At 32.7% G+C, this 13,614-nt stretch overlaps 1 protein-coding gene across 7 annotated transcripts in view; it reads right to left on the bottom strand.

The window, feature by feature from the left end:
* The window catches only part of SPAG16 (sperm associated antigen 16), a 1,164,663-nt gene that overhangs the window by 262,656 nt on the left and 888,393 nt on the right, over positions 1 to 13,614 (bottom strand). For all 7 annotated transcript variants that reach the window (XR_008677798.1, XM_019022690.4, XM_055380495.1 and 4 more), the window contains one exon: positions 1,265 to 1,391. Coding sequence is in view for 6 of the 7 variants with exons in the window: in XM_019022690.4 (XP_018878235.2) it covers positions 1,265 to 1,391 (127 nt within the window). In the remaining variant the exon portion in view is untranslated. The remainder of the gene's footprint in view (positions 1 to 1,264; positions 1,392 to 13,614) is intronic.

Raw genomic sequence — 13,614 nt, 5'->3', positions numbered from 1 at the left:
TAGATTATATATGTCAAAAACTATAAATTGACCCTTTAATAGGCTTTTGCAATATAAGATGAAATTCCCATAGTTGAGACTTTTATTTTGAAGAGTGTTTTCTTTTTTTAATTCTGGCAGACCATAAATGTCTTAACAAGAATATTACTAAAACATTTTTAAAGAAGCCATTGTTACTAGTGTGGTTCATATGCCAATCTGTAATGGGAACATAACTTAAAGTTTGTTAAGAAGACAAACTTACCATTTTCTAAATTTCAGATATGTGATGGCCATATTATGAAACCAGTCCCAAGAAACACACAATTATCTTCTGGCTCTAGAATTACTCCTGGCATATTCACACTTTCTGGACTAAAGAATTAACGTAGACTATCTTAAAAAAATAAAATATTTTCTTCTTATTTGTTCTTTACTTCCTCATCTAAAATCAAGTTTTTGCTATCGCCACAACTTTGATTTACCACAAATAATGCTCAAAGATTCAAAATATTCTCAAAACTTAAAATAGTTTAAAACATGTATCACAATAGCAAAGAAAAAATATATTATTCAATAACATATATACATTATTTAGTAAACTCTATCATTAAAGATGCAGATGCAACTGTATTTTTAACCTTATAAATGGACAACTGGAATTATTGTGTGGTTCATAAAATCAGCTGCTACACTACTCCTCATCAACAAGGATAAAATATTTTATCTAATTGATAATACTTATATCATTGTGGAATAAAAACTAAATATAATAACATTATAGAATGCACAGCACATAATTGCAACAATAAGATAAATGTTTATCTCAAATTAGTTGTAAACTCTACACAATATGGCATAATTCATTACATTTTTAACATTAAATTATTACACTAAAAATATTTCAAGTTCATTTTTGCTAAACTTTTGTCCTTCTCTACTCAGCTATTTTGCCTTTAGAAAATCGAACTTGCTTACCTTGGATGATGATTCTGAGGAATGGAGGTTTGAACATTTTGCATGGCACTGCTAACAAACCTACGCTATCTAGATTAGTACACATTATCACCTCTATTATTTCTGACTTTAAATATATGGATATAATTCTTTCATATGACATGCTATATGTAACGATAAAATATACCTTAATGTAATGTAATATAATGTAATATTAAGAACAGACATTTACATAGAAATACATACATTTAAGGAGAAACAAAATAGTTTCAGAACAAATATTAATGTTATTGGCTTAGTCAGAAACATTAGACAAAAATGATCCTACCTGATGAATCAAAATTCACCTCATTGCCAGGACTTGGACCTATATCGATGGACACAATTGGTAACAGCTTCCGAAAGTCCCACAGCTTTGTAACCCCACAGGCATCACAGGATGCTATCATGTGACCCTTCAAAATATAAGATAAACAAAAATAAAATGTGTCTATGTATATACATATATATACACACACACACACACTACATATATACAAATACATATAGTAACCTATAGACAAAAGGTAAGTGTTACAGTTTTATTGCAGCCATAAGATTACATTCCTCTAAACTAAGAAGTAGTTGTTAATAACTTTATTTTGGACATAAAATTATTAAAATGATATTCTTAATATATAAAATCCTACACTAAATTTTTGGAGTTAACGTTTCAGACAAGCATTTTCATTTTAACTACATTAGAAGATGTAACAAAACAAAAACATGTACACTCATAATTTGCATATATATACATATATCACATAACGTGTATGATATATGTGACACATAAAAACTGTGAATGTGGGAAAATTATACCACATGCATATCTCAGCTTTTATGCTCACAGTTAGTTAGCATTGATAATTTATACCTCAAATAGAGAAAAAACAAAAAGAGGTAGGAAGTAAAATGGACACAATGAGAGAAGAATATCGTCATAGCAGGTAGAATGACAGGGACCAGGTGAAGTTGATGGCAATGAAATGGTGCCTATTGTAGTCTGTTAGTCAAAATTCTCAGAAAACATAGTTGGGCTTGCTTTGGTAACATGTAGTGGAACAAGGAAGAAGGTAATTGGAGAAAAGGGAAGGAAAACAGAAGGAAGGGTGAATGGATTCAAGTGACATGGCAATAGAAGGTGGGGAGAGATAGTTTTGCAGCATAGTAGCAGTGGCCCAGGCTCATCAGTTCAGTTTGGAGCCCAGGGTCTGTCTACACACCTCCTGCTGGTCTCTCAGGAAATGTTTATTGAGCATCTACTTTGTGACAGAAATTGGAGATATGCTGGTGAATAAGAGGGGTTTCTGCTCCCCAGCAACTCATAATCTTCACTCCTTCTCATCCTTCTGGTCATTTAATTTCTTTGTCCACTCACAAATTGAATGAGTATTGGCCACATTAAAATCATCAATTATGTTTATAAAACATCAATATACTGTTTCCCATTTGATGTACAGTTTCCCTTTCAGCTGCAGTTCAAATTTTTTAATGTCAACTTAAAATCCATCCTCTCATTTTCTCCCTACGTTATTTAAAATGTTAATGTTAATACCTTAATTATCCTACAATTTTCCTTATCATTTTGAACTAGCTCACATATTTTCTCACTAACTCCTTGATTTCTATTCTTTCTGTAAAAATAGCACATCCTGTATTACAGTTCAAGTGGAGTCACTGTTTTTCTTGAAACGCACCAGTAATGCAATGAATGCAATTAGTTTTAAAATTCTATAACTGTTGTCACTGGCACAGTAATACAACAGCCTTGTCCCCAATCTAATAAATGAGATGCTTAATCTTTTTTATGACTTAAAAGGAACATGGAGAACTTGGAATGCCCTCAAATATGTAAACATGTATTATAAGAATTGTGAGGAATCAGTGAATTTCATTTCAGAAAAGGAAAGAACAGTTCTCAGTATCGGCAAGGAATATTAATGTTAGAAATTAGAAAGAATTCTTTCAAAATATAAGGGCTTTCAATGATCTGAGAGAAGTCACAGAATGGAAATTTTTTTCAATTTTGGGAACAGAGTAGGTAAGTTTTTATCGGAATTTAATCTGGATGCACCTCTTGCCACAGGCAGGTGGATGGACTTGATGTTCTTTCATTGTCTGGAGTCTATGGATTAAAGAAAATCTTAAAGTATACTTTATCCCATTGAATATTAAAATTTGAGGAAGTATACTTAAAATAAAAAATAGTTTCACCATTGTTATTGTGTGAAAATGAGTAGGTAAATAGTTTTAATATTTTTACATTTAATACTTGAAACTTCTATTGCTGTCAAATGATCAAGTGCAATAGTTTGATAATATGAAAGTGAGTCAATATTTATGAAATGCTTTTAATGAGCCAGGTACTGTGCTAAATGCTTCATTAATAAACTAGTACACAGCAACTTCAAGCAATTTTGAATAACTAACATCCTTTAGCTAGACTTTTTCCATTGCCTTAGAAACTTAAAAGCCATGACAAAGTATGCATTATGGTAAAATGAATATGATAATTTTTTTTTTTTTTTTTTTTTTTGAGATGGAGTCTCGCTCTGTCACCCAAGCTGGAGTGCAATGGCACAATCTTGGCTCACTGCAATGTCCGTCTCCCGGGTTAACACCATTCTCCTGCCTCAGCCTCCTGAGTAGCTGGGACTACACAGATGCCTGCCACCACACCCAGCTAATTTTTTGTATTTTTAGTAGAGACGGGGTTTCACTGTGTTAGCCAGGATGGTCTTGATCTCCTGACCTCATGATCTGCCCACCTCGGCCTCCCAAAGTGCTGGGATTACAGGCATGAGCCACTGCGCCCAGCCAAATATGGTAATATTTTAAGTAATAGAAATAAGTTTGCATTTAGATTTGATAACTGAAAGATACTTGGTAACAGAAGAACAGCTTAACTATATATCCAGTTATCTAGTGAGGCAGATGCAGTGTCTATTACAATGTTTGGAGCATAGCAGAGCTCAACCAAGTATTTGTTAAGCTGATAGATGAGTAATGCTTCCTCAAAGGTTACCTAAAAGTTTTATTTTGGTCCAAGTCCTTCCAAAGCAGTCTTGCGGTGAATATTAATTCTAACCCTGATAGGTCTGAATCACTTACAAGACAGAAAGCAATGGAAGAGGCAGAGAATCCAGAATCAATACTTAGAATATTCTAATGCCCTGTATCCTTCTTCTTTCTCCCATTTCAGGAAAATTGGAGGGCCATCTGCCAATCTCCTTCCTCGAGACAGAATAAACTAGAATGTTGTTAATCCAAACTGTGTAGTTTGAGTTTTGAGGGATGTGGAGATGGAGAGATGTGGGAAGGAGATTAGTTGACAACCTAGGGAAAAGTCATTTTACCTACAATTTATGACAGTCAAGCTATAGTTTAAGGCATTTAACGTAAATTAAGAAATATTTCAAAGAAAATGTTTTTGAAGACAGGTGAGATTTCATGACAATCTTAATGAAAGTCAAGACTCAAGAGGTTTGGAAATCTCTAAAATGCAATTCTGGTTATCATTGGTAGTAGTATGGATCCTGAGGATGGGAAGCTACTGAAGGTGGACGTGCAGAAAGCTCAGATTGAGAGCTATGATTGTTTTTGTAACACTGCATCTCCAGCATCCAGTATAGTTCTTACTACATGTTAGACATTTGGTCTTTGATTAAACAATTGAACGAATGAATGAATACAAAGGGAATGAAGAGTAATCAACGTTGACTCTATGTGATTTAAAATAATTTGTTTCAAAAATATAGAAATATTAACTGAGCCGAAGCCCAAAAAAATGCTTTGTGGTCATAAGACTCAAATGAATTTAATTATGCCAGTAGAATTTAGCCAAGTGGACAAAGGGTACAGCTGAGATGAAAACGAATAGTCATCACTCCTGATTGCCTCTGTTAAGCCTCCCACCACCAAATTAAAGATCCTGTAATGAGAAAACCATATAGACATGAAGTTAACAATAAATTAGAGAGTAGAATAACATAAGATCAATCTAGCTTCATCTAGGCTGCTGAGAATTTATAAGAGAAAAATTTAGCAATAGGTATCAAGTATCACAAAAATGTCCAAACTTTTGAAACTTTTAATATTACTTCTGAACTTTATTATAAATTAAAGAAAAATGTATTATGAAAAAAACTAATGTAGCATTATTTATAAATACAAAATGGAAACAAGTGAAATTTGCAATAATAATCTAATACGGAAGAAGTAAACCTTGGGCCGTGGTGGGTTCAGAAAACTGCTTGAGGCAACTGTTATGTAAACTTGTTATCAACAGATGCAGAGAGACAAGCAGACTGAACTACTATCTCTCTGCACAGAGGTTCCAAATGTATTTATATATGGTAAAACAAAGAAAGAAAAGGAGAAACTGGAATGTTAATGAGGTCATTAATAATTTAAATAAATAATTAAAATACTATTTTATAAACCAATAGTATTCCTTAATATAAACATATCTTATGGCATTGCATAATTTTTTAAAACAAATATTTCAAATTTGGGCATTATCCTAACTTTTAGGATTATAGGGCTAGTGCTCAGGTTAAGAAATATTATATAGTAACATAATTTTTTCTATGAAAGTCCCTATGTCTTTATATTGCATCTCTAAAAGAAATAGGATATTAACCTATTTTGGAAGACTCAGGTCCAATTTGATTGTAGTTTGAACCTTCAACCTGATGAGTCAGCTAAGTAGTTTCTTGGTTCAACTTGCTGGGTTTCATATACACGTATGTTATATATATAAATACCTTTATCTTTTGGAAAGTCAATTTACTGAACAATAAAAGCATTTTAGGCCCAGGACATTGTTTCCTTTCTTCAGTGATTCCTGAAGGCTGAACAATAGAATATATATAATATTCTGTTGTCAAAGAGTGATACTGCATACTAGAAAAATTAAATGATTTTACATCAACTATGTATACATGAGAATGTTGTAAACACTAAGTGAAGGAACTTTGTTTTGTTTGTTTAGCTGTACATTCTAGTGACCTAGAATAAAATATAGTTCATGTTCAATAGATAATTGTAGAATGAGTATATGAATACCTGAGATAAATAATTATAAAGCCATTAAAATAACAATTATAGAACCAATGTAAAACATGGAAAAATTTATGCCAAACTGTGGTTACATTAAAGTATATAATATACATGTACAATGATTAAATGGGGAGTTACGTCATTTATTAAAACTTTTGTGTATTTTTATAATCCTTTAATACTTTAAATGTGAATAACTACAAATAATTAAACTCCTCAAAGATAACAGTTATATATTATTCAAATATCATTGCCAAACATATTACTATTTATTTCATGAGCTTTTAATTCATTTTATTTTACTTTACTTTTAAATCTTATTTTTGAGATAGGATCTTGTTCTGTTGCCCAGGGTGGACTGCAGTTCAATATTGTAATCTCAAACTCCTGGGCTCAGGCGATCCTTCCACGTCAGCCTCCCAAGTAGTTGAAACTACAGGTGTTTGTCAACACCCCCAGCTAATTTTTAAATTTTTTTTATAGACAACGTCTTGCTATGTTGCTCAGGCTGGTCTCAAACCTGTGGCCTCATGTGATCCTCCCACCTTGGCCTGCCAAAGTGCTGGGATTATAAGCATGAGCCACTGTGCCCAGTCTCATGAGACTTTAAAATATGTCACTGGTACAAGTACTGATACTGAGAATGGGAAGGTACTAAATGTGTTTGCATGGAAAGCTCTCAAAGAAGTTTCCATTTAGGTCTGGAGCTCTTTCTGTAACACTGAATCTCTAGCACCCAGCACAGTTCCTGCTACATGTTAGGTATTTGATTTTAAATCACTAATTGAATGAATAAATATAAAGAAAGTAGAGAGTAATCAATGTTGATTGTATGTAATTTAGAAGAATTTTTTCACAAATATAGAAATTTAAATGAGCTAAAACTCAGAAAAAAATGTTTTTGTGATCATAAGACTCAAAATCGTACATTTGCATAATTCTTTATCACTTATCTTATAACATACCCGTAAATAATGTCACAGCTGACTCTCACAACTATATGATGAGTCAAACTGTGATTCTACCTCATAATATAAAACTAAATATATTCTAGAAGAATTAAATAATTTATGGAAGGACCCTGGTCAAGATGGTCTTAAAAAATACCTATGAAATGAGACAATTAAAAACTAGTAATAGCTAACACTAATTGGGTAATTGCTATGTGTCACTCAGGGTTCCAAGCATTTGTATACAGATATATACATACATCAGGAAACCAAAAAAAAAAAAAAAAAACCAAAACTATGATGGAATAGGTGATCACCTCCATTTTATGAATGAGGAAATTGAGCCACAGAAAGCTTAATTAAGTTGCCTACAGTTCACACAGTTTAAAAAGAAATGGCCAGGATTTAAGGCCATGTGGCTTTAGAGTCACTAAGCTGTACTATGTCTTAAAGACAGAGTGAAGCTAAAAAACGATTTTTAAAAGTATGAGGCCTTGAAGAGTTTGAGGACAGGATGACAGGCATACTATGCACTAAGTAAAAACAGAACAGAAACACAAAATAGAGAATACGGATGAAAACATAGGCTCCGGGTTTTGGGTTTGGAAGCAGACTGGTCATTCAGCTTGTGTGGAATAATAAAGAGACTAAAAGAGCTTTGTGTCAGATGGAAGATAAACATCAACTTACTGCTAAAACCACAGCTGGGGTAAGATTTCCTGACAAAATGAAGCTGACAAAAGTTGCCGGCTAATGCTGTTTGAAGCTACAATTTTTGTGAATCTATACATTTAAGGACTCTAGAGTTAACACACAGTCTCGCCACCTGGACCTTTAACAAGTAGCACACTCAGTGACTGGATCTGTGGTTTCAAAACCAGAGGGCAGGTTTCACCTATATTAAACGTAAAGCCTATCCTAGGTCACCCTGGAACTAGGGGCCTGGGAGACCTGGGGCAAAGGAGATAGTTACAATACTGAAAGTTATGGAAGGGTAAGCACAAAGAAAGAGGAAAAGAAATAAAGAGAGTTAAAAGAGATGATCAGACCTTTTACTTACTCAAAAGAAGCTACCAAAAATTTTCCATAACATGCAAGGAGATCTAAAGCTAATATAGTCAATAATTGGAAGATAAAAGTGATCTGTATAGATTAAAATTATGAAAGACTGAAAAAGATTTTAAAGTGTGAGTCTCAAAGATTTGAAAGTGTGAGTCTCAAAGATTTGAATAAAGAGCTATTACTCATTAAATAAAAAGAAATGAAACAAACACAATCTAAAATGACTTGAGAAATCCAAGAGAATTAAAATGTTAGTCATTGAAGAAATAGGGCTCTACAGATAGGATGTACTCTATTCTAGACAAAGTTGAAAAGAAAGTGAGTGGATTGGAATATTACAATCTGGAAAATTTAGCTAGATTGTAGACACAGAGATTGAAAGATAAAAGCATGTAAACCATTAAGAGACTTGAGGGTGGGGGTGGAGTTACACATTCCAACATATGTTTTATAAGCATTCCAAAAGAAGATAACGTAAAGACAGTCAGAACAGCAGTATCCGAAGGTGTAATGGCTGAAACTTTTCCAGAATTGAAGAAAAATATAATATCAAGACTAAAATTGCGCTCCAAATATTGAGCATAATGCATAAAAATGAAACTGCACCTAAACACAGTGTAATGAAAAATGTGGGATATTATGGACAAAGAGGTATTTACCTACAAGTGAAAAATGACAGATTACCTACTTAAAATATTTTAAAGACATTTCAATTAATTTTTTAAGCAGATATTAGAACCAGTGGGATAATGTCCTCATTGTACTGGGGGAAAAAACCTCAACCTAAAATTCTATGCTTTAGTTAAATATCACTTTGGATTGAATGCATTTTCATTCAATGAATAAAAATGTTTAAATCTAAATATCTTATGGAAAGAAGTATTCATGTTTGTATTTCACCATGAAAAAGTAAAATCCTAAGTATAGCATGGGTCAAAATATATAATGGTGAGCACAAATATTTAAAAAATCAGTATTATTTATTTATTTATTTATTTTTTGAGACCGAGTCTCACTCTGTCACCCGGGCTGGAGTGCAGTGGCGTGATCTCGGCTCATTGCAACCTCTGCCTCCTGGGTTCAGGTGATTCTCCTGCCTCAGCCTCCCGAGTAGCTGGGATTACAGGCACACGCCACCGTGCCCGGCTAATTTTTGTATTTTTAGTAGAGACGGGGTTTCACCATGTTGGCCAGGATGGTCTCGATCTCCTGGCCTTGTGATCCACCTACCTTGGCCTCCCAAAGTGCTGGGATTACAGGCATGAGCCACCGTGCCGAGCCAAAAATTCAGTAATTTTTAATTAAAGTTGATTTCGTTAAAATCAAAGACAAAATGCTGAATCCAAACCCTAACTCTAATTCTAACCCTAACCTAATCTAAATCTTATCTTAAGCAAAATTCAGGAAATAAGTTAAAAAGAAGCAAATAAAACAAGATTAACAGAAAATACAACTTATTGTTATGGCAATATCAATACAGAAATATATATATATATCTCTCTCTGTCACATCTCCCCACCCCCCATCCCCCCCCACACACAAATGGGATATACTTAACAATTAAAAGTAAGAAACAACTAAAATAGTTTAAATAATAAAGAATACAACTATGTGCAATTTACAAGAGAAACATTAAAAACAAGCAGAAACAATAACAAAATTCCCAAAATATTCAAGAGTGAAAATAAAGGAATAAAATCATTAAATGCTAATTCCTAAGAAGCTTGTAGAATAATATCAGTGTCAGAAAAAAATAATTACAGAAAAGAAATTACTAGAGTCTATTACTAAAGAATAATAAAGGGAATACTCTAGCCACAAGGTATAACTAATAAATTTATATGTAAAGACAAATGACGTTTTAAAATATTTTAAAAGTTATCATGAGCATAAAAATAAATTATTTTCCCAAATAATGGGGAAGACTGTAATACAAGTCCATCAGAATGATAGATAATGCAAAAAAGCAAAGATATACAATATTTTACCACCCCTTCAAAAAATAAAGCTTGATCTAAAATGGAAAACAGTATTTGCCAAATATATAATATCATCAAATATATGTGAAGTATGTGATAAGCCACAAAATAAGTTTCAAGAAATGACAAAGAAGTGTTATAAAGGCCACATTTTATTACGATGATGCAATTAAATTAGAAACTAAAAATTACACCAAAGGTTTAAAAAAAAGTTTGGAAGCTAAAAGAAAAAAACACAATATAAATTACAAGTTTGGAACTGGTGACAAGCAAAAAAAAAAAAAAAGAGAGAGAGAGAAAAAGGAAACTCTGCCAAAATATTTAAAGAGATTTATTCTGAGCCCGAGAGTAACCACATGCTGGGGAAATACAGTCTCAGAAATCTTGTAAAAGTGTGCCTGAGGCGATCAGGTTACAGTTTGGTTTTATACATTTCAGGGAGACAGGAATTTCAGGTAAAATAATAAATCGGTACATGGGAGATACACATTGGTTTGGCCCAAGATGGCAGGACATCTTCAAGTAGAGGCTTTTAAGTCATAGGTGGGTTTTGGGATTTTTTAGTTAGCAATTGGTTGAAAGAGTTAAGCTTTGTCTAAATATTTGGAGTCAGTAGAAACAAATGCTTAGGTTAAGTTAAAGGGTCTGTTATCTGTCATGTGATGCTATGCTAGAGTCAGGTTGGAAAGTAAGCCACAGTATACTGGGCTTCAAACAGGCCTCAAAAAAGCCCTATTTAACAAGATGTTAAAGCTTGTAGGCTTGACTTTACCCAGGCCATTAGAAAGGAATTTGAGCAGGAAGAAAAGCTCAGAGTTCAGTGCTCAGAATTAATCCAAATGAAGGAATTCATATTATATTTGTTGAAGGAAGCTGAAGCCATTATTAATAAAAATTAATAATTTCAGATGCATTTTTTAATCGAAATTTAAAATAAATATATTAAAATTAAATTGAAGATGCTCTTTTCTATAGAATAGAAAAGGTAGAAATAATTAATATATGATGAATGAGAAGCAAAATAAAAGTTATTAAAATAATAAGAGATAACATCAACAAAATCAAAAGCCGCTCTTTGAAAAGAATATATAGACAGACAAATTGAAAGGTTTGTCAAAAACAGACAAAAATAATCACAGAGAAAAAAGTCATAATTAAGCAACAACAGGGAAAAGGGGATAATTAAAAATATGGTAGAGATTAAAGAAACCACACCAAATGCTATGAAGGACTTAATGTTCATTGTTAATTCTTCAGCAAAATGGCATTTCCAGAACAAAATAAATGTAAAAGTCAACTGGCAATAAACTTTGAAAAAATTGTCTTAAATATAACAAAAAGCAATACAAGAAATAAAGAGGAAAATCACTAAGACAATACAAATATCGCTCTTGAAACGAGACCTAGACAGAAGAAAGAATGATTAAACACCTGAAAACCTTTTCACTGACCCTAGGAATATAGTTTAGTGAAATAAATGCAAACAGTGTTTTAGTTGGAGTAGATCCACTTAGCTTGGTTACCCAGCCCAAGATCACTCTAGCGGTCATAGGTTTGCTATCTCACTTTTTTTGAAGAACTGCCTCTCATTTCCTACACTGTAGCTGGTGTCCTCATAGAAACTCATCTCCCTGGATGGAGTCATTATTTAAGGGGTAGGAATCTGGCTCAGGTAGGAGCAATAAGATTACCTCCCTGTATTTTCCAAACTAATGTGAGAGAGATAAGCTATTTCCTCTCTGATTAAAAAGTTTCAGAAAATGTGTAATATGCATATACATGTGTAATCTTCCTTCTGATGCTCAGGTCTAGTACAATAAAGAAACTAATAAGAGTAAGACCATTCAGGAAGTCAGGTGGTATTTGAGTTTTGGTTCTTGCCAAATCTAAATGCCAGTTGCCACCTGCTCGGTCTGAAGTCTAGGTTTGTGAGCTGAAGAAGTAAAGGATGTATGGTCCTCAAATATGCCAAATTGGTATATTGACTATTTTGAGATAAAAACATTGGAGAAATTATAGTTTCAGAAAAAGAATGGCTGAATTGTCTTTTCTTGCATGCAGCAGGCTTTAAATATTCTTTTGCAAGGGGTGCTTTCCCAGTACCAGGGCGTGAGAAGAATTCTCATCACCAGATACTGGGACTTAGCCTTGAAATAGGCCTGAACAAATAATCTCCCACAAATAACCCTTATCTTCCACTAGCTTTATGCCTCTCATGTATCTCCTAGTATCTCCCCTAGAACTTACTACCCTAGCCAGGTCCCCTTGTTGTGTAATTTCCTTACAAATTTATGTTTTTTTGTCTAAAAAATATAAAAGCATTTTCCTTTGGCCATTCCTTTGGACTTTGCTCTCTGATGAAAATCCTCATGTAAATGTAAAATTAATAAAACTTGTATGCTTTTCTCCTGTTCATCTGTTTTATCAGTTCGGTTCCTGGACCAGCCAAAGAGCCCACATAAGAATAAAAAGGCAGTGGGAGTGATCTTTCCCTCCTCTCTAGAGCCAGTGAACACCCTAATTTTGCTTAAATTAGTTTGATTTGGGGTTTTTTAATTAACATGTCCTTTTTTTCTATCAAATTAGAACAGATTTTTAATGACAGCATTGATGTTAAAACTGCAATACAATCAGATTTGTATTACTGGTGGATGTAGTAATTGACAACTAAAATTAACAGTTTTTTTGCCATGACATATGCTCAATATTTATAGGATTATTTTTTATGTGCAACAATTATATTTTACAAATGAGGAAAATAATGCTTAAAGAGGTAAAGTGACTTCCCTAAAATTACCTAGTTAGAATGATTTGGAGTGTGGATTCAAGCCCATGTCTGGTTAACTGCAGAGTCCAAGATTTTATCCACTGTATTACATTTTATTTTCTCAAAACTACTATCGTATATCACAAAAGTTTAAAAATATAGAAAATATTTCCCCATTAGGATACATTAAATAGTCAATAAGATAAAAATTTGTCACATAGATGTTCCTCACACTATTATTTATAAGCTAAAACTCTAGAAACATAAAAAATTATCAATAGATAACACATACATATATACACAAATATATAAAACTATAACATGTATAATTATATAGCTAAACTATTATTTTGGCATTTCCAAATATATATGTCATTACATAACATATAAATATATAACTAAACTATTAGAATGGCATTGCCAAAGATTATTAATGACAAAAAAAAGTAGTTCAATGAAAATAGCAGCATGCAAAATTGTCTATGTTGTATGTATACACAAAGCATATATTGAAAATGAATCAGAAATGATTATCTTTCGGTAGTAAGCCAATGCACATTAATTTTATTTGTTCTTTTCAATTTAAATAGTTAGATTTCATGAAATTATCATACATTAATTTTTATCATCAGAAAAATATTTTTGAATAAAGAAATAATGAAATCAAAACATCACACACAGTACCTGTCAAGTGATCTAATTTTTATTTTCTAAAATTCTGCTATGCAAAACGGGCAAGTAAGAGGGGTCATCAAGCAAATGGCAGAGACATTAAGTCCGGGAAATATCAGCTGCCTTCAATATGTGAAGGTAATGACCT

The sequence above is a fragment of the Gorilla gorilla genome, chromosome 11 (genome assembly GCF_029281585.2).
Source record: "Gorilla gorilla gorilla isolate KB3781 chromosome 11, NHGRI_mGorGor1-v2.1_pri, whole genome shotgun sequence".
In the NCBI taxonomy this organism is placed as follows: Eukaryota; Metazoa; Chordata; class Mammalia; order Primates; family Hominidae; genus Gorilla; species Gorilla gorilla.
This window is presented reverse-complemented; position numbering and strand designations above follow the sequence as displayed.